Source organism: Microcaecilia unicolor, chromosome 5 (assembly GCF_901765095.1).
Source record: "Microcaecilia unicolor chromosome 5, aMicUni1.1, whole genome shotgun sequence".
Lineage (NCBI taxonomy): Eukaryota > Metazoa > Chordata > Amphibia > Gymnophiona > Siphonopidae > Microcaecilia > Microcaecilia unicolor.
In genome coordinates, this window is record NC_044035.1 from 41,290,949 (window position 1) to 41,311,753 (window position 20,805).

At 42.8% G+C, this 20,805-nt stretch overlaps 1 protein-coding gene across 1 annotated transcript in view; it reads right to left on the minus strand.

Annotated features, from left to right (window-relative positions):
• The window catches only part of TRIM8 (tripartite motif containing 8), a 134,772-nt gene that overhangs the window by 19,073 nt on the left and 94,894 nt on the right, over nt 1-20,805 (minus strand). The window contains exon 3 of the mRNA XM_030202829.1: nt 5,552-5,785. Coding sequence (XP_030058689.1) covers nt 5,552-5,785 — 234 coding nt within the window. The remainder of the gene's footprint in view (nt 1-5,551; nt 5,786-20,805) is intronic.

The following is a 20,805-nucleotide window of genomic DNA, read 5'->3' on the forward strand; positions in this document are numbered from 1 at the left end:
AGGATGCCCATCTTGCAATTTGTGTCAAAAGATGGGCACCCTTCTCTTTCGAAAATAAGCCTGAAGGTCTGCAAAAATAGCTATCCTAAAATTATCTGGGTAAAGATATCCATATAAAATGATGCGGAAAAAAGTCCCTACCTTCCAATTTCCTCTATTATTGCATATATACCACACTGAATGGTTTCTGATCTTTGAACAAAATGTAATATTAGACAAGGGAAACCTGAGTAAACTCACAACACAGTTTTTAAATTATTACTTCATTTTTTTAAGGAACAAAGTTATCCAATACACATATCACCTATGCAAAAAAGTAACTGCCCTGTAAATGTAATAACTGGCTGCACCATTTTAAACAGAATTAATCACAACCAAAACTTCCTATAATTTGATATCAGTCTTTCACATCGCAGTTGAGGAATCTTAGCCCACTCTTCTTTGCAGAGTTACATTAAACTCAGACGTCTGTAGGTTTTCATGCGTGAACTGCTCATTTCAAGTTCTGCCACAGCATCTCTATTGGGTTCAAATCAGGACTTCCACTAGGCCAATCCACAACTAATTTTATTTCTCTTCAGCTATTCAGATGTAAACTTGCTTTTGTGTTCTGGATCATTGCTTTCCTGCATAAACCAATTCCATTTCAGCTTCAGTTCACGGACAGATGACTAGAATTTTCTGGTGCAGTACAGAATTCATGGTTCCTTCAATAATGCCAAGGTTTCCAGGTCCTGAGGCAGCAAAGCATCCCCACATCACACTACCACTACCATTTTTGACTACTGGAATGCTGTATTTGCTTTATACCAGATATAAAATGTGACCTCTGTTGTCCAAACAGTTCCACTTTGAGTCATTTGTGCATAGAACTTAAGAATAGAAACAAGTTACTATCGTTAACTACTTCTTTAAATTCTATTCCTTAATCTGTTCATTTGCTATCTGGAATCTCTCTTCCAACTGAGAAATCGATTAAGGTACTAGCCATTCTTTTATACCAATGACCTGCAAGTTAGATCGGTTGTGAAATACATAAGAACATAAGAGTAGTCATATTGGGTCAGACCAATGGTCAATCTAGCCCAGTATCATGCTTTCCAGGTCTCAAGTACCTGGCAGAAACCCAAATTGTGGCAACATTCCATACTACAAATCCCAGGGCAAGCAGTTGCTTCCCCATGTGTGCCTCAATAGCAGACAATGAATTTTTCCTTCAGGAATTTGTCCAAACCGTTTTTAAATCCAGGTACACTAACCGCTGTTACGGCATCCTCCAGCAAAGAGTTCCAGAGTGTAACTATTTGTTGAGTGAAAAAATATTTCCTCCTATTTGTTTTAAAAGTAGTGTCCCCTAGTCTTTGTACTTTTGGAATGAGTAAAAAAATTGATTTACTTCCACTCGTTCTACACCACTCAGGATATTGTAGACCTCAACCACATCTCCCCTCATCCATCTCTTTTCAAAGCTGAAGAGCCATAACCTCTTTAGCCTTTCCTCATACGAGACGAGTTCCAGCCTCTTTATCATTTTGGTCGCTCTTCTTTGAACCTTTTGAGATATGGTGACCAGAACTGAATGCAATACTCAAGGTGCGGATGCACCATGCAGCAATACAAAGGCATTATAAGTGTTTCTGGTCTCATTCACCATCCCTTTCCTAATAATTCCTAGCATCCTATTTGCATTTTTGGCTGCAGCATATTAGCTACAAGGACATCCAGATCTTTTATTGAGCGCTGACCCCCAAGGTGGACCCAATCATCAGATAACTATGATTCAGATTATTCTTTCCAACGTGCATCACCTTCCATTTGTCTACATTAAATTTCATCTGCCATTTGGATGCCCAGTCTTCCAATTTCCTAAGGTCTTCCTGCAATATTTCACAGTCTGCACGTGTTTTAACAACCTTGAATAGTATTGCATCATCTGCAAGTCTGAGCACCTCACTTGTCGTTCCGATTTGCATATCATTTATAAATATGTTAAATAGTACCGGTCCAAATACAGATTCCTGTGGCACTCCACTGTTCACCCTCCTCCATTGAGAGAAATGTCCATTTAACCCTACCATCTGTTTTCTGTCCAATAACCAATTCCTAATCCACACCAGAACCTTGCCTCCTATCCCAATACTCTTTAATTTTCTCAGGAGTCTTTCATGAGGAACTTTATCAAAAGCTTTCTGAAAATCTAGATACACTACATTAACCGGCTCACTTTTATCCACATGTTTATTCATGCCTTCAAAGAAATGAAGCAAATTGGTGAGGAAAGACTTCCCTCTGCTGAACCCATGCTGTCCCATTAAACCATGTTTGTCTACGTCTTCTGTAATTTTATTCTTTATAATAGTTTCCATTACTTTGCACGGCATCGACGTCAGACTTACCAGTATATAATTTCTTGGATCACCCCTAGAACCCTATTTAAAAATCGGCGTCACATTGACCACCCTCCAATCTTCAGGTACTATGGACGATTTTAATGACACATATTTCTAACAGTAGATCAGCAATTTCATGCTTGAGTTCATTGAGTACCCTTGGATGTATGCCATCTGGTCCAGATGATGAACTTGGCTCAGTACATCTTCCAGGTTCACCGATATTTCTTTCAGTTCCTCTGCATCATCACCCTTGAAAACCAATTCCAGTACATGCAGATCTTTTACATCTTCTTCTGTAAAGACTGAAGCAAAGAATTCATTCAGTTTCTCCGTTATGACCTTGTCCTCCCTGAGCGCCCCTTTTGCTCCTTCGTGATCTAATGGTCCCACGGATTCCCTCGCAGGCTTTCTGCTTCTGATGTACCTGAAAAAGTTGTTACTGTGAGTTTTAGACTCTGCAGCGTTTCTCTTCATATTCTCTTTTAGCCTTCTTTATTCATGCTTTGCATCCGACTTGCCAGTGCTTATGTTGCTTCTTATTTTCTTCACCTTTTAACCATGCTGGTGTCGTAAAATCCATCTGGTCTGAGCTACCAAGATGGTATTTTTAACATCCACGTCTGATAAAGAGGGGCATTTTCAAAAGGGATGTCCAAGTTGCGATTTGGACGTCCTTGCAAAATGGCGAAATCCAGGAGCAGGGAAACTCGTATTTTCAAAACAAAGACGTCCATGTCAAAGACGTCCTAATGCAAGCCATTTGGTCGTGGGAGGAGCCAGCATTTGTAGTGCACTGGTCCCCCTGACATGCCAGGACACCAACTGGGCACCCTGGGGGGCACTGCAGTGGACTTCATAAATTGCTCCCAGGAACATAGCTCTCTTACCTTATGTGCTGAGCCCACCAAAACCCACTACCCACAACTGTACACCACTACCATAGACCTTACGGGTGAAGGGGGGGCACCTATATATGGATACAGTGGGTTTGTGGTGGGTTTTGGAGAGCTTGCAGTTCCCTCCACAAACGTAACAGGTGGGGGGGGGGGGGGGTATGGGCCTGGGTCCGCCTGTTTGAAGTGCACTGCAATACCCATTAAAACTCCAGGGACCTGCATGCACTGTCATGGACCCAAGTATGACATCTGAGGCTGGCACGACATATTTTGAAGATGTTTTTGAGGGTGGGAGGGGTCATGTGGTCATTTCGGGCACCTTTTTTGTGCCTTACTCGTAAGAAAAACAGGGTCCAGGTGAAACGTCCAAGTGTTTGTCAGGGACGTCCTTGTTTTTTCGATTATGGGTCAAGGACGTCCAAGTGTTAGACACGCCAAAGTCCGCCTTCGCTACGCCTTCAACACGCCCCCTTGAACTTTGGCCGTCCTTGCGATGGAGTGCAGTTGGAGACGTCCTAAATCGGGTTCGATTATACTGATTTGGACATCCCTGGGAGAAGGGACGGCCATCTTCCAATTTACGTCGAAAGATGGACGTCCTTCTCTTTCGAAAATGAGCCCCATAGAGGGGCATAATTGAACGGGACCGACCATCTCTAAGGGCGCCATCTCTAGGACGTTCCGGCGAAGGGGCAGGGGAACCCGTATTATCAAAACAAGATGGACGTCCATCTTTCGTTTCGATAATACAGTCGGGACGCCCAAATCTCAACATTTAGGTCGACCTTAGAGATGGTCGTCTCTGGTTTTTGGCCATAATGGAAACCGAGGACGCCCATCTCAAAAACGTCCAAATCCAAGCCCTTTGGTCATGGGAGGAGCCAGCATTCGTAGTGCACAGGACACCAACCGGGCACCCTAGGGGGCACTGCAGTGGACTTCACAAATTGCTCCTAGGTGCATAGCTCCCTTACCTTGGGTGCTGAGCCCCCCAACCCCCCCCCTAAAACCCACTCCCCACAACTGTACACCACTACCATAGCCCTTAGGGATGAAGGAGGGCACCTATATGTGGATACAGTGGGTTTCTGGTGGGTTTTGGAGGGCTCACATTTACCACCACAAGTGTAACAGGTGTGGGGGGGGGGGGGGGGGGGGATGGCCTGGGTCCGCCTGCCTGAAGTGCACTGCACTCACTAAAAACTGCTCCAGGGACCTGCATACTGCTGTGATGGAGCTGGTATGACATCTGAGGCTGGCATAGAGGCTGGAAAAAATATTTAAAAAAATTTTTTTTTTTTGGGTGGGAGGGGGTTGGTGACCACTGGGGGAGGTAAGGGAGGTCATCCCTGATTCCCTCCAGTGGTCATCTGATCAGTTTGGGCACCTTTTTGAGCTTGGTCGTGAAAAAAGAGGGACCAAATAAAGTCGACCAAATGTTGAGATTTGGGCGTCCCCGACCGTATTATGGAAACGAAAGATGGACACCCATCTTGATTCTATAATAGCTGTTTCCCCGCCCCTTCGCCGGACGCCTTAGAGATGGGCGCCCTTAGAGATAGTCATCCCCGTTTGATTATGCCCCTCCACGGCTCTCACAGTGGTTCGGTAGAGTTCCAGAGCTCTAGAAATGGATTTCAACCCTTTCCAAACTGATACATTTCAACATTTTTTCACTCATCTGTTCTGGAATTTCCTTTGATCATGGTTTCTTGCAGAAACTTTGTGGTGACTACTTCACTCTCATGGTAAGGTTCAATACATAGTGAGATTTAGATTCAACAGGGCTGGCTGGCTATAATCAAGCCTAGCTGTGGTCAATCAGATGAATCTAATGATCAATTAAATGTGGTCAATTGGTTGATTAAGAAGGCAGTTACTTTTTCACATGGGTGTATATGGGTATTGCATAACTTTGTTCCTTAAATAAACAAAGTAATTTAACAACTGTTTTATGTGTTTACTTTTGTCTAATATTACATTTTGTTTAAAGACCAAAAACCATTCAGTAAGATATATATGCAATAATAGAGACAATTGGGGGGAATGACTTTTTCCCTATCATTGAACTATCTGGATGTTCAGGGCAAGCTTGTCTGGATAAGTTCTGCTGAACCTCCAGATCTCTTACCCATTCAGCAGTTTCTGAATACAGATATCTGAACTACCTCTCATTACACAATCTTGGGAGAAAATAAAAATCACAGGGCAAGCAGTATGACTCAGACTGCGTGCTCGTTAAGAGTATATCAATCAGCATACCTTCATGAAGTTGATGTCCTCTGTCTTGTCGAACATGACCTGCACAGAGCTGAGCAGTTTCTTGGCCTCCTGCATGCGCTCATTGAGGTGCAGTATCTGGGCAGCATTCTCATTGCAAAATTTTGCCTGTGCCTTGTCTAGTATGTCCATAGTCTTCCTCAGGTCCTCGTCTAGAATTTGGTGCATCTTCTCATACTGCAAGCGCACCTCATCCTTCAGCTGGCTCACCTTCTCCTGGAAGAGTAAAACAGACCACACCATTCACATTTTCAGCTACTTCTTGATCATACTGGTAATAGCCACCAAAGTGAATATGTTATCATATTACTGCTCTTGTTCCTGCAATGTGCCCCTGATACTTATACATTTAACTCACACCAAGAAACAGCCTGTCATTTATGAAAGAACATTTTATCCATATAGGCTTCCACAACGAACTATTATATACATTATTCCATATAAGGCTTCACAACGAACTATTATATACATTATTCCATTTCTGGTCACATTGCAACAAAGCACACTTTAATCTGACTTTAAATTTCTTCCTGTTTCCTTTAATCTTCCAGCTCATTTGGAACCAATGTTGTGATTTTTAAGAAGTTGTTAAAGACATTCCTCTTTGCTAAGACTTACCCCTCATCTTACTATGTTGATTAATGTATCCCTTGTCCCCTACCCTACCTAGTTCACTCTGTTAGATGCTTGCCTAATCTTTAAGTTTGTACTCTTATTTAACTTACTGTAAGCCACATTGAGCCTGCACAAGTGGGAAAATGTGGGATATAAGCAACAAATAAATAAATAAATAAATAAATTTGGCACCTTGAGCCTTTATTTATAACTATGCAGGAATTTCTCCCCCATTTTATATCCTCGCCCTACTCACTTAACTTGGTTAGCGATCACAGCTCCTCCCTGAAGGCTGCAATTTTGGCCCCAAGTCCCACCACTAAATGTCACCATTGTGCAAGGGGTGCAGCATTCCTAACTAGACCACACAGCAGAGTACACCTTCTTGTAAGATAAAGGACCTTGAAAAGGAAGATATATATATATATACATACACACACACCTAGGAGTAGATTTGAAGGAGCAACAATCAAGCATAAATCACCAAGAGAAAGAAAGATCAGTAAAGAAAACTGTAGGAGACTAAAACTGATATTGAAGAGTGCATTTTCATAGAATACGTTATAAGCCATTAATCAGCCGGCAATTCCTGCACTCTCAAACAGCTTTGGAACTGTAGACTGGCCTCTTAAAGGCCTTCAAAAACTGGATGTAGGAATGAGAAAACTCCTCCCTGCCCATGAAGTCATTTAGAAGAATCAGTGTATGCCAAAACTGTACATTCCCCAAGCTGAAGGAGGAATGGATCTCAGAAAAATAGATTACACCTATATAGCTACTATCATACGCCTTCAGTCTTACTTAACAGTGTCATCAGATCCAAATTGCTTAAATGGGTTGAAATATGAAAGAAAACTTCCAGAATCCATTAAACTTGGACAAGCATTCTGACAAGTAGAAGGACTGAGTGAGAATCCAACAGTACCAAAAGGGAAGGGAGAGAAAAAAAACTGTTCTACAAATTAGATCAGCAAGTGAGGATTAAGTGGCAAATGCAACAAAAGCAAAAAAGGAGTGGGAAGTACCACAAGATGCACCAGGATGAGAGAGCCAAATCCTTATTCAAAACGGTGAACAAGCAGCGCAAGAACCAATTCTATGGACCAATTATGGGTCCATAGAAGTGGTTTAGCTATGAAGTCTTCCTCAGGGGTCCTGCTATAGGGAACCAAAGGCATATATAGAAGCGATACAAGTATCAAAAGCACTGAGAAGCCTTCAAACCTCTCTTGGATGGCTGCCGGTTACCTCAAGAGAAGTTGAAGGCTTCTCTCACCACTTTTGTTACTTGCATCTGCTTTCTATATACGCCTTTGGTTCCCTATAATAGGACCCCTGAGGAAGGTTTTAGTTATCACCATTTTGAAATAAAGGATTTGGCTCTGTCCATCCTGGTCATCTTCTTGTGCCATTTCCACCCCTTTTTGCTTTTGTTGGTTTCCTGGTGGGAGTGGACTGGGTTCTTTTTAGTTGCATTAAAGGTATAAGTACAGCAGGAAATACAAAGTGTACTCCAGAAAACCATTAAACTGATCAAAAGCGGACACATGAACGGTTATAAAGAGATGAACTGAAACCTAAGAATGAACGGTTGTTGAAACCAGGACAGTGGAATATAGACGAGATGGTTATAGCACGCATAGAACAAACTGGTACAGCAAACATCTGTAGATTCTGCAAGAGCAAGCTAGAAATAGGTCATATCTCGTGAAGACTGCAAAGTTTTGATGGTAGAAATTTCTATAAAAACAGACACAAGGTGGCACGTCTTGTCCATGGAAACTTTGTAAACATTACAACAGTGCTGTACTGGAAAAGAACTGGAATCATAACTAAGAGCGTTATGGAAAATGAAGAGGTTATGATCACATAGGACATCCCATGCTGATGCAAGAAAACTGGACAAAATGGTGGAGAAAGGACATCTGAACATCATTGATCATAGAGTTGCTAGTCCCAAGCAATTACTCTGTGAATCATGTAGAGAAAGAAAGGATCTTCAAGTAGCAACAAAAGCAGTCCAAGACCAAAAAATGTGGCTGGAGGATACAGAACTATTTCCTCTTTTTATTGTATACTGCTCTGTTACATTTGTCTGGAAGGGCAGTTTATAAAGTTCAAATAAACCATAAAATGGCTGCCATTTTCACCAAACCCACCTTGAATCTAACCAACCCGGGGGGGGGGGGGGGGGGGGGCATTTAACTAGCACTGTGTTGGTCACCCCTGGCTCCAGGTAAGTCCCTTAAGCAATGTCAAAATCATCATCCCTCCATCACATATTGATCAGTAAGAGCCAGCAATAATACTCACCCGCTGGCTTCCCCAAACCTTAAGCCAGTGGGAACACGGATTACTGCAGACTAACCTTCCCCCGTCCACCCAAGAATCCTCATGCCTCAACTCACAGTGACTGGGGATTCTACTAATCCCTGCTGGCACCCCACAGGTCTTCTGTCAGCCAGCCGCACTGAGCAAAAACCCATAGGCTAAGGCTCAGAGAAATCAGGGGAAGGTCTGGAGAACCAATCCCTGGAAGTCAACATCGGACAAGGGAAGGGTGCGCCCTGGGGGAACCAGGCTTATACGTAAGAATCCTGTTGCAGCAGTCCAACCTGCACCATCTGCTGGAGGCAGAGAACACTGATAAGTTCCAGGCTGCAACACTTATTGGTGATGTCACTGGAACAGTTCAGCTGCTCTGCCTCCAGCTGCTGGTAGGGGGACACAATCCATTGGTTTGTACTGGTCTAGCAGGATGAAAAGGAAACAAGAAATTAAAGAAGGCCATTTGCAAGGACCACTGAGAAATCGTGGGTAGCAAAAACTGCTTAGTACATAATATTCATCCCCCAAGAATGCAGCCCTCCATTGAGCGATTCAAGGGAGACCTTAGACATTTCTTTTTAAGAATGTCTTCCCAACAGCCACACTAGTTTATCTGTGCAAGTGCTGGATGCAGTTCTATGATCACAGCCTTCAACCTTATATTTTTACCCCTTCCCCACTTTTCTATTGATATTAAGTAGAGGAGTGTGGTAGCTGTGTTAGTCCACTCTTTTCCATGTTTTATTTTGTTTGATTTATATTGATAACCTATTGATATTAAAGTTTTCCCCTCTCTCTCTCTATCTAGTCTATCAATATGTCCCACACTTTATATTTTACACTATAAGCGCCTAGGTCACCTGTCTGATGGGAGGGATATTAAATCTCGAATAACTTGAAACTAAAGTAGTTGAGACATTCATAGGTAGATATATTATTCATACCTATAAACTTTGAAAACAGGGATATCTTAAATGCTATTTATATCTCCATGATTTGAGAGTTGGTAACTCTTGGCCAGACATCATTGTGTCTATCCCTCCCATATAGCCTATGGAGGAGAAAGATGGAAAGGGAGGGGCTCGGCCCAGAAAAAGTGTCAAAACCATAACCTTGATAAGCAGAAAACATTTCATCAATTGTGGGCATAAATTACCATATTTAAAAAACATACTGTATGTATGAAATATTTCTGTGTGCCATACTAAGGAAAATATTTAGAATGGAGCATAATGTAAGAAGTGAACTACATCACAGAACTACAGCTGTAGTCTAATCTTTACCAAGGCAAAAATACCCTCTTGTTTATACATACACAGGGTTGTATTAACAAATACATACTACTCAGACAGGTGGACTGCAATATTAACCATAGCTCATCCACTGTTAAGGCTCCCTTATTGATTGGAGTTACAAATAATATTTAGTGCTACAGCATACACAGCACTGTGTTTTCACTTATTCTGCTGCTTGCTTTTCTTAATCTACTCTGCATTATGTTGTAAACTAGTAGGAAATATCTGCCATCTAAATCCCCTGGGGCTCTGATCCCATAGGAACTCTGTTCCAGGAAGAATTTAGATAGGCATTAGGGGGAAAAAACACTCTCACTGTGAATGCATGAAAATGATATTAAAGAACTGAATGCTCAGGTCTTTTCCCTCTCAATATTAATGATCCTCTGACATGAAAAACAGATGAGATGGCAGTTAGGGACTATAAGGCCCATTCAGCTCTGCTCACTACTGGTGCAATGCCACAGACCCTAGCTCTATGGTTTCCCCTCCCTTCTTGCAATAGAGGATCCTCCGTACCTATCCCAGGCTTTGAGTTATGCCACTGTTTTGGCCTTCATCAACTTCAGTGGAGGCTATTCTATGTTTCCAGCACTCTTTTCATGGAGAGGTTACTTTGGGTCTACCTCCTTGCAGTATCATACTGTGATCTCTTTCAGATTATTTTTTTATCTGAAAAATAGTTTATTTCTTGTGTATTTACGCATGGCTGTATAACATGGAAGTTCTGTGGAGGGTCCAGCTAAATCGCCTCCCTGCTGTATCTTCGCACTGATTCTTCTACCCTGCCGGATTATGAATGTGTGGGGAGCCCCAGTGTTTAAACCGCTGGCAAGAATGTTGGCTAAAATGCTTGCTGTGGAGTGCAAACCACCCAGCGAAGTTGGGAGAGCGACATAGCCATGTGCGGAGTTGGGATGCGGAAGATCCAGAGGAGCAGCATCAGATGGTGACCATCAGAGAACAGGATGTGGCGGTTGGTGGTGACCTAGTAGGGGTTTTCTCAATTGACTTTCACAGCTGGTTTAGAGAGATCAAAATGGAGCTTGTGTTTGTAAAAACCCACATCAAGGAAGCCAGTGCAGGAGATAGTCTAATCTGGCAGGCATGAGGGTCCAGATTGAACAGGCTGAAGCTCATGTGATGTCTGTGAGACCACAGTGTCTAAGACCCAGACCGCAATGGAGGAATTGAATGAGGATCATTGGGAGTTGCTGGCAAAAACTGAATACTTGACCGCATGAGGAGAATAACCTGCGGATCCGAGGTCTTCCTAAACTGGCTGGAATTTCAGGATTTGGGGAAAATGGTAACACGATCTACTTCTGGCTGCTACGGGTGGCACCACTCTTTGAGTCCCCAAGTGGGCGGTTGCCCGAGAGATGTGGTAACATGCTTCCTGCATTTTACTGAAAAGGAGCTCATGTTCAAAAAAGCATGGGAGCATGGATTGTTTGAGGGCAGGGGCAAATGACTGAACTTATCAGGACCTGGTGGCCCTCACTTTGGTCAAGCGTAGGGCCTTTGGGAAGTTATCCAGGTGTTGGCTTAAGCCTAAGTTGCGCTAACCGGTGGGCCTTTCTTTTTGGGGACCCCTGAATGGGGTCCCTGTGAAGTTCACCATGGTGGCAGATGCTTGGGAGGACGGTCTGCATAGACCTGTAGTGCAGAATCGTCATGAGAAGATCTGACATCACCTGGCTGGCTTTTGATGACAGGCAGTAGAGGCCCTAGCTGTCGACAGCAAAGAGGGGAGTGCCAGGGGGCCGCGCCCGGCCTGGTGTGATCTGATCCTGCAGTTCCTCTGTGCGGTCTGTATCTCTGTTGGACATGGGTGACTCTGCTTGGAGTGATTTGTGAGGTTGCTGCTGTGTGTGGGGAGGGGGGGATTGCAGTGTGATGCTGGGATGGTGGGAGTGTGTACAGTAGCTATGCATGTGTGGGGTGGGGGAGCTGGGCTTATTGGAGGCAGTGGGCTTAGGGGTTTTGGTTGTTTGTGTGCCTGTGTGACTCCTATGGAGTCAAACATCCTCATGTGTTGGAAGCAGGAGTGGGAATGGATTCCCATTGTGATTTGGTTGCAGTGCGTGTGGGGGGGGGGGGGGGGGGGGGGGGGGGGGATGGGGTGTTGGAATGTTGGTCAGGGGTGGGAGGAATAGTATTTCTTGCTTATATGGGATACTTTGGTCCATGTAGTTTCACTTAATCTAATGGGGCTGAACTCACCTTTCAAGTGGAGTTATCTTCTTTAAAGAGTTGAAGCGTTTGAACGGTGATGTTTGTATGGTGCAGGAAAGCCATCTGCTGTGGTCCTCTGAGAAACTGGTTCACTATCCACGGTATCTCACCATTCTCTGGGCCTCTAATGGGGGGAGGGGGTCACAAGTGGGATGGCGTGCAAGGGGTTACGGTTGGAGGTGAAATTGGTGTGGAGGGATGATGAGGGCCATCTTTGCTAGTAGTGGTAACTATTAACTGGTAGGTGTATACAGTTGTAAATCTGTATGTGCCTAACGGAGTGCAAGGCACATTTTTTGAGTGGGTCACTATTATAAGGGGTATTTGAAGGGGTGACTTCAAAATGACTGCAGCGTCTACGCTGGATAACTCTCGGGTAGTTGGGAGGCAGATGGTATGGATACGAAGAAGGCTCCATCACTTTCTGCATGATCTTAATTTAGTAGATAGTTGGGGAGAGACTAATGGAATCACTCGTAACTATACTTTCTACTCCTCAGCGCTTAGCAACTATTCCAGAATTGATTATATTTTCTGGATCAGGGTTGTTTTTCGCTTCATAGTGTACAATTATTGAGGGGATTATGTAATCAGATTCATGCCCCGATCCAGGTGGAGCTCTGGGGGGGGGGGGGGGGGGGGGGTGGTAATCTCTATTGGCGCATCAATGATGGCCTCCTGGAGGATCTGCAGCTCAAGTGGAACAGCTGCTGCTTGATTACTTAGAGTTTGATGGTGTAGAGGGAGTTTTCCCGGAGGGCCCTACGGGAGGGCCTTAAAGCAACCCTGCGGGGTCATTTCTATTGCCTCCCATACAAAGCAGCAGTGGTAGAGGGAGGAGTAGAGACCGCGGGACCCGTTGCTCCTGTTGGAGGAGTGCCACAAGGATCGCCTAAGGAGAGAGGGCTCCTACAGCAACTGGATGGCCAGGGGCCAATTGTGAAAACTGGAGGCAAAGCAGTTAAAGCTTAGGCTCCAGTGTGTCTGGCAAAAGTACTTTGAATTCAACAATAAGGCTAGTTGCTTACTGGCCCATAGACTGCGCAAGCAGGGTACCAGGAATAATGTGCTGCGGCTAAAAGGGGAAGGGGTAGGGGTATCTTGAGTTCTGCGGAGATTTGAGCGGCCTTTGCTAGGTTTTTTCAAAAGCTCTACACCCCAGTGGTAGAGGCCACTGAGGCAGCTATCAATTCTTATTTGGACAGCGTATCTCTGGGTAAGGTGCCTGGGCAGGAGGCCAATCTGTTACACTGTCCCATTACTGTGGTAGAGGTGCGGCACGTACTTCAGTCTATGAAACAGGGAAATCCCTTGATTAGGTGCATTTTAGCAAGTAGTTTCAGCGTCTTCTTGTCTTCTACTATTGCCTTGTTTAATCTGTGGGGAGGGGATGCAATTGTCATACTTCATGCGTCTGTGAGGGGGAGAGTTCTTATCCAAAAGGAAAGGGAGGTATCCGACAAGTTGTGACTCCTATAGCCCATCTCTCTTTTCGGGGTGGATACCAAGATTTTTACCTCGGGTACTGCAGACCAGCTTATGGAGTTGGTACCACAGCTGTTGCATCCTGACCAAGTTCGATTTTGTTGAATATTAGAGATCTGTCCTCGAGTACTCACCAGTCTTGTATTTGCTCTTGTGGACGATAAAGGCCTTTGACCGGGTGTCCTGGCTGTTTCTGTTCCGGGTGCTGGCGCAGTTGGGCTTGGGACCCCGGTTTGTGGCTGATTCGATCAGTTTACAGACCCATCCACTGGCCTGTGTAAAGGTGAATGGGCGCTATTTGGAGCTGTACGAACACTTCCGGGGCACTTAGCAGGGCTGTTCCCTGTCCCCTCTGCTATTTGCTCTGGCCATTGAGCCCCTGGCTCAGCGGTTTCAGGATCAGGTATTAATTCATGGAGTTCATGAACGGGACATGGATCACAAAATTAGCCTTTTTGCTAATGATATTCTTTTTATTGCGACTCATTCCAGCGAATGTTTCTCGGGGACTGTGGCCAAGCTTGAAGCCTATGGACGAGTGTCTGGATTTTGGGTCAACATGTATAAATTGGAGGACTACATACATTCTTCCTGGTGCGCATGTGAGCAGTCTTTAGAAACAATTTCCCTTCAGATGGACACGGTCTTCTATTTGATATTTTTTTTTGGGGGGGGGGGGGGGGTGTTTGGTGGTGGGGGGTTTGTGGAACTTGGATGTATGATTTAAATTATGGGCTGTTATGGCAGCAGATCGCCCAGGATTTGCACTCCTGGGTGAAATTGTCTTCACCATGGATAGAGCGTACTGAGATGGTCAAGATGATGATCCTCTCTCAACTGCTCTATTACTTCTCTGCTTTGCTCGTGGAGGTTCCTGCTTGCAATCTCTCATGTGCACAATGCCTGATTTATCGCTTTGTTTGGGCAATTCGCAGGCCCTGAGTTGCGCAGTGGGTGATGTGGCTGGGATGTTGCAATGGGGGTCTGGCAGTGCCTAATGTTTAACACTATTACCAAGCAGCCCAGCTGCATGCCCTCTTTGCCTGGCAGGCTCAGGTGATTAAGCCCTGGATGGAGATGGAAAAGAGGGGTCTTCGGATGATGAGTTACAGAACCTCCAGTGGTGGCCAAGAGGTTGTCAGCCTGATCTGGGAGGGGCAGCCCCTATTGGAATTGTACGTTGCATATTTGCAGAGAGGGATCAAGCCGTTTTTAGTAGGTGGGAATGGGTAGGATTGGTCTGTGTGGGTCAGCTTTGGGTTCCTGTCTGGGAAAGGGGCAGGAGTGTGGAGTTTTGAGGATTTAAACAGTAAGTATGATATTGTGTCTAGTGATCTCATCCCCTTTCTGCAGGTGTGACATTATGTTAGTACAAGAGGAAAAGCGCTTTTGAACAGCTCTTGGGCCCTATGATACAGAGGGGGGCGATTTCTGACATCTGTCACTGTTTGAATGGTAGGGGGGGGATCATAAGCTTAGTTACATGACAGCTTAGGAAGAGGATTTGAGAAAGTTAGTGTGGGAGGATGGGTGGCAGCGTATTTGAGGTTTGGGGTCTCTGCCTTGTGGAAAATGGGTATAAAGTTCTTCTTTATTGGTACTGTACTTCGGTGCAGCTGTCCAAGTGTATAAATGTACCTTCTGATGCTTGTTGGTGGAGGGTGTGAGGGATGGGGCACCTATGGACATATGTGGTGGCATTGCCTGTAACTTCAGCTTACTGCTCCCAAGTGTTTGCCACGCTGTCTGAAGTACTGCATACGACAGTGAAACATCAGATGGACGTAGTCTTACTGAATAGCATTGTTCCTGTTTTAGAGAAAATCGCACAATTGCGATTTAAGATACCTGTCAGTACCATCAACTATGCAGAACTCCTTGACTGTTTAGAGCCAGACCCTGGCGTATACCCAGCAGACAGAACATGGACGAACTTCGAGACATTATCAGAGGATGTCATTTCCCAAACGCTCAAAAGATTTGCTAAATCTAACTGTAAACTAGACATTTGTCCAAACAACCTTATGACATCTGCTCCTCAACAATTTATAACAGACATAACGAAACACTTAATTACATGTTACAAAATGGACTCTTTCCGCAGGAGAAAGGAAACATATTACTCACCCAAAGACACAAAGAAAAGTGCCAGTGAAATAACCAACTACAGGCCAGTAGCATCCATTCCCTTAATAATCAACTTACGGAAGGGATGGTAACCAAACAACTTACAGATTACCTAAACAAATTCTCTATATTCTACGACTCCCAGTCAGGATTTAGGTCTAACCACAGTACCGAAACAGTACTAGTTAAACTCATGACTAAATTCAAAACAAATGACTGCAACTGGAAAGAACATATTACTCCTACAATTTGACATGTCAAGCGCCTTTGACATGGTTGATCACGGAATACTATTACACATCCTTGAGTACTTGGAATTGGAGGTAATGTTCTCAATTGGTTCAAGGGATTCCTAACCACACACGATCATACCAAGTGACATCTAACTCGACTACTTCAGCCTCATGGATACCTGAATGCGGAGTTCCACAGGGATCCCCCCTCTCGCCGACTCTATCAACTTAATGATGATACCCTTGGCCAAACTATTATCAAACCAAAACCTCAACCCATAAATATACGCAGACGACGTAACGCTCTACATCCCATTTAAACAAGATCTAAAGGAAATCTCCAATGAAATCAACCAAAGTCTCCATATCATGCACTCATGGGCGGATGCATTTAAGCTAAAACTTAACGCAGAAAAAACTCATGCCTAATACTCACCTCACAACATAACATGAACAAATTCACTACCATCAATACACCAAATCTGAACCTGCCAATTTCAAACACCCTAAAAATTCTTGGAGTTACCATCGATCGACACCTAACACTGGAAAGTCACACGAAAAATACAACCAAGAAGATGTTCCATTCAATGTGGAAATTAAAAAGAGTAAGACCTTTCTTTCCCAAGAACCATTTTCCGTAACCTTATACAATCAATGGTGCTCAGCCATCTAGACTATTGCAATGCACTCTATGCTGGCTGCAAAGAGCAAATAATCAAGAAACTTCAGACAGCCCAGAACACTGCAGCAAGACTCATATTCGGTAAAACAAAATATGAAAGTGCTAAACCCCTACGAGAAAAGCTACACTGGCTCCCACTGAAAGAACGCATCACGTTCAAAATATGCACTCTAGTTCACAAAATCATTCACGGAGATGCACCAGCCTACATGTCAGACTTGATAGACCTACCACCCAGGAATGCTAAAAAATCATCCCGCACGTTCCTTAATCTGCACTTCCCCAACTGCAAAGGCCTAATACAAACTAATGCATGCGTCTAGCTTTACCTACCTGAGCACACAGCTATGGAACACATTACCGCGCAACCTAAAAAACGATCTACGAACTAACTTCCGCAAACTACTGAAGACTCATCTCTTTAACAAGGCGTACCACAAAGAGTAACAAATATGAACATATGTAACTCCTCCATATATATTCAGAACTGTCTTACTATATCTGCTTGTTATACTACTATCATGTCTCTTATTATAATGTTACCCAAGATCCTTCTGTACCAGTAATTGTATATTTTCTAACTGTATTTCCACTTATCACGATGTATTGTAAGCCACATTGAGCCTGCAAATAGGTGGGAAAATGTGGGATACAAATCCAATAAATAAATAAATAAATTTTATTTTATGCCTGGGTGTTGCTGCTGGTGCCACACTGGAAACAGTGCTCTCCCCGCTCAGGGACCAGGTGGTGCAGACGCTGGATCACTGGTGTGGCATGTATAAATTGTATGTGCTGCATCATCATAAGCAGGGACAATTTGACAGGAGGTGGCGGGCTTTTCAATTGTGGAAACTGGAACATTTAGGGTAATCGCTAACAGTTGCTGGAGAGGGAGTTGGGGAGTTTTTCTGTGTATTGAGGGTGCACTGAAGAGTTCACAGTGTGCTCATATGCCTTTTGTGTTGTGGTTTGCTGTTTAAACTTCAATACAGGTTTACAATTTAAAACAAAAAGGCTCAACCACTAGTCTCATTGGAGACAGAGTTCTAGGAAATGCATTTTGAATGATACCAAACACATTCCTGTGGTTTCTCCAGCCTATCACCTTCTGAAAAAGTATAAAAGATGGACATCTCTAGCTGGAAAGGACCTTACCTTTTCTGCTCTTAGCCTCTCTAGATTCATCGGACTTAACTCACTGAACACCGGAGCCTTCCAGAGCGAGCACTTCCTTCTAGAAAACAAACCCTGTTTCTGTGTCATAACCAGGTTGTACATTCAAACAATGTGATGGGTAACAGATAGTAGGCAGCAGCCTATAAGGTAAAGTGTATGCTTGTATTAAATAATTTCTGATGTGAGAGCTTTTTTTTCAATGAACCTTATTTCTGAACATTTCTTCTATGCCATTTCCCACTCTTGTAAATAACTAATTACATGGAGTAAAAAGCTTATAAATTATTCTTTTTATAGTTACATGCTCTTAAGATCCATCAGTACATTACCGAGGGCAAGCTTAGACAGCTGTATAAACATGCTGTTTTATTATTATTACCCGAATGCATACCATTGCAGTACCTTATTCATGTAATCTTACAACACCTGTGATAAATTCTGGCATATCCTCACCTTTACTACAACAGGAACGTAACATTTACTATGTGCGTAAAAGCCCTGGCCAAAACAAGCACATTTAAAAAATTTGTGCATGTCTCTGAGCTGGTACAGAATGTAAAGATGAAATGTGTTTTAATATTCACTTTGAGTAGGCTGTGTCTGCATTGCCGTGCAGCATTGTAAAAGGGTGGGGGGGGGGGGGGGGGGGGGGGGAGGAGTTACTTGGGTTCCAAATGGTGGAATCAAATTCCAAGGAAATAAGAAATATAAATTACTTACTATTTGCAAAAACCTGAAAACTTATCTTTTCAAGAAAAAATTATTTAAGATTGAATTGTAAATTAGAGAACTGTATATTATGACTGTGTCTTGTTAATTTTAACTTATTCAGTATATTGTTAATGTAATTGAGGTCCGTTAAATGTAAGCCACATTGAACTGAAATTAATTTTTGGATAATGTGGGATATAAACAAACAAATAAATATGTTAAACTCCTCGAGCAGGCCTTGAAAAAATCTCAAAGTGTTTCACATTCTCAATGACATTGCACCCACAACCCCAGCCTCACCTGGTTAATATCCCTCCTTACTGCTATGCCATTCACTAGCAAAAGCACAGCTAAATAAGATCTCTTCACTTGTGCACACCTTTACCTCTTCCTCTTTCCTACAAGTCTACACCGTCCCTCTTATTGACTGTCTTTTCTCTACCTACCTCTCTCAGACATGAATAGGCTTCTTTTATACAATCTTTCTTTTACCTTGTTGAATGATGTCATTAGGGATGTGAATCCCTTATCTTCATCTCAAGCATTTCTTGTTAAGCATTTTGCATCCTCAATTGTACCTATACTGTTTCCCCGTGTCTCAATAAAGCCTCTTAGGCTCTGTCCCCTTGTCTGGAAAATGCTTTGATTACCTCGCTCCTTAAAAAGCCTCATCTCAGTTCCACAGACCCATCCAGCTTTCACCTCATCTCATACCTGCCCCTTTTCAGCAATGTAAATGTCGACAAATAATGATCTTTACGGTCCATCCAGCCTGCCCAACAAGGAGACCAGAGTTGAATCTGGCTCTCAGCACAGGTTCCATTTCTGATTGATTAAACGCTGGTACACTTAGGGGCTCATAAAAAAAAAATAAAAAGTTCAAAAAAGTCATAAGGTGGTAGGAGGACATTTTTCTTTCAAAAACATCCAAGTTGTGATTTTCAGCACTCTGATTTTAGACGTTTTGCTCCACAGTTCGTCCAAATTTCAAGGAGGCGTGTTTTAGGCAGGACATGGGTTGCACCAAAATATAGACTTTTTCTGCAATAATGGAACAAAATGAAAACGTCTAGGGCCAATAGTAACATGTCCTGCAGCATGAAGTCAGCTACAAAAAACACAGATGCGTGCATATAAGAATGCCAGAATTTTTCAGCGGACAAAGATGACCAGTTCCCTGTATCTAAACAGAGTATTTTAACTAGTAGATAAGTGAAAGGGTTGTTTTAGATTTTAAACGTTATATTTTTCTTCTTTAACCAGCATATTTAGTAGGCATTTGTACATTATTTTTGTCTCAGCCCCTGAAGATGCCATAGCAAAATATGAACCATGTTGGGTTGAGGATACAGTTTCTGATAGAGAGATGAAACAGAGGATTGTGATCATGGATCTTACTGTTTAAATGTTTGGATCACAGTATATAGCAAGGACAGCTACATAGCAATTGGGAATCCCCAGCATCATTGTTTAAAGGACTGAGCTACTACTTAGATAAGTTAAAGAGGAATTTTCCCACAAATACTTTTGATGAATGAAGGATCAAGAACTTGCAGGAAACAACATTACCCATTGATTCTAAAATCATAAAAAGACTGACATTTAAATGAGTCAAAAATGTGATTAATACTGTCTACAAATGTATGATTTGAGATATAGGGCTAGCAGGCTTATGCTGTGAAATATAAGATGATTATCAGAGGTTGTGGAATATTAATGCTAAATTGAGGGAAAGCTTTAAAAAAATTAATATTTTTGGAGTATAATAAAGGTAAAAAGAATGAAAATGATTATTTATAGTTATGATTAATATTATATACATATTAATAAAACTATATCGAAATAGATTCAACCTTATATTTATGAATGTATATTCATTAGCGATATCCTGAACACCTGACCAGTTGATAGCCCTCAAGGACTGGGGATGAAGACCAAGATCATATACATGTATGCCGGCAGCCCCCCTGCCCCTCACACACATATACACTATATAATATACACATATTTAATTACAGAATAGTGCTTACGTGGATTTTTGGCATTCATGTATGTGTACACATATGCTCATATATGCCGGTATTCTTTAGTGTTCACTTTATGGAATGTATGCACAATACAGAGACATTCTATGGTCACCCACCCTGATGATTCCACATATGGAATTGAAACAACACTAATGAAAAACATGTTTAAATATTCAATTTTTTTAAACTTAAGGTATACCTAGCTATTACATTAACTGGTTACTATTTTTGGATGGTTTTGGTTAACCACCACTATTTTCAACAGCAAAGTTTGCTAATGCCTTTTTCAATCATCTTGGTGTTGTGCATTCTG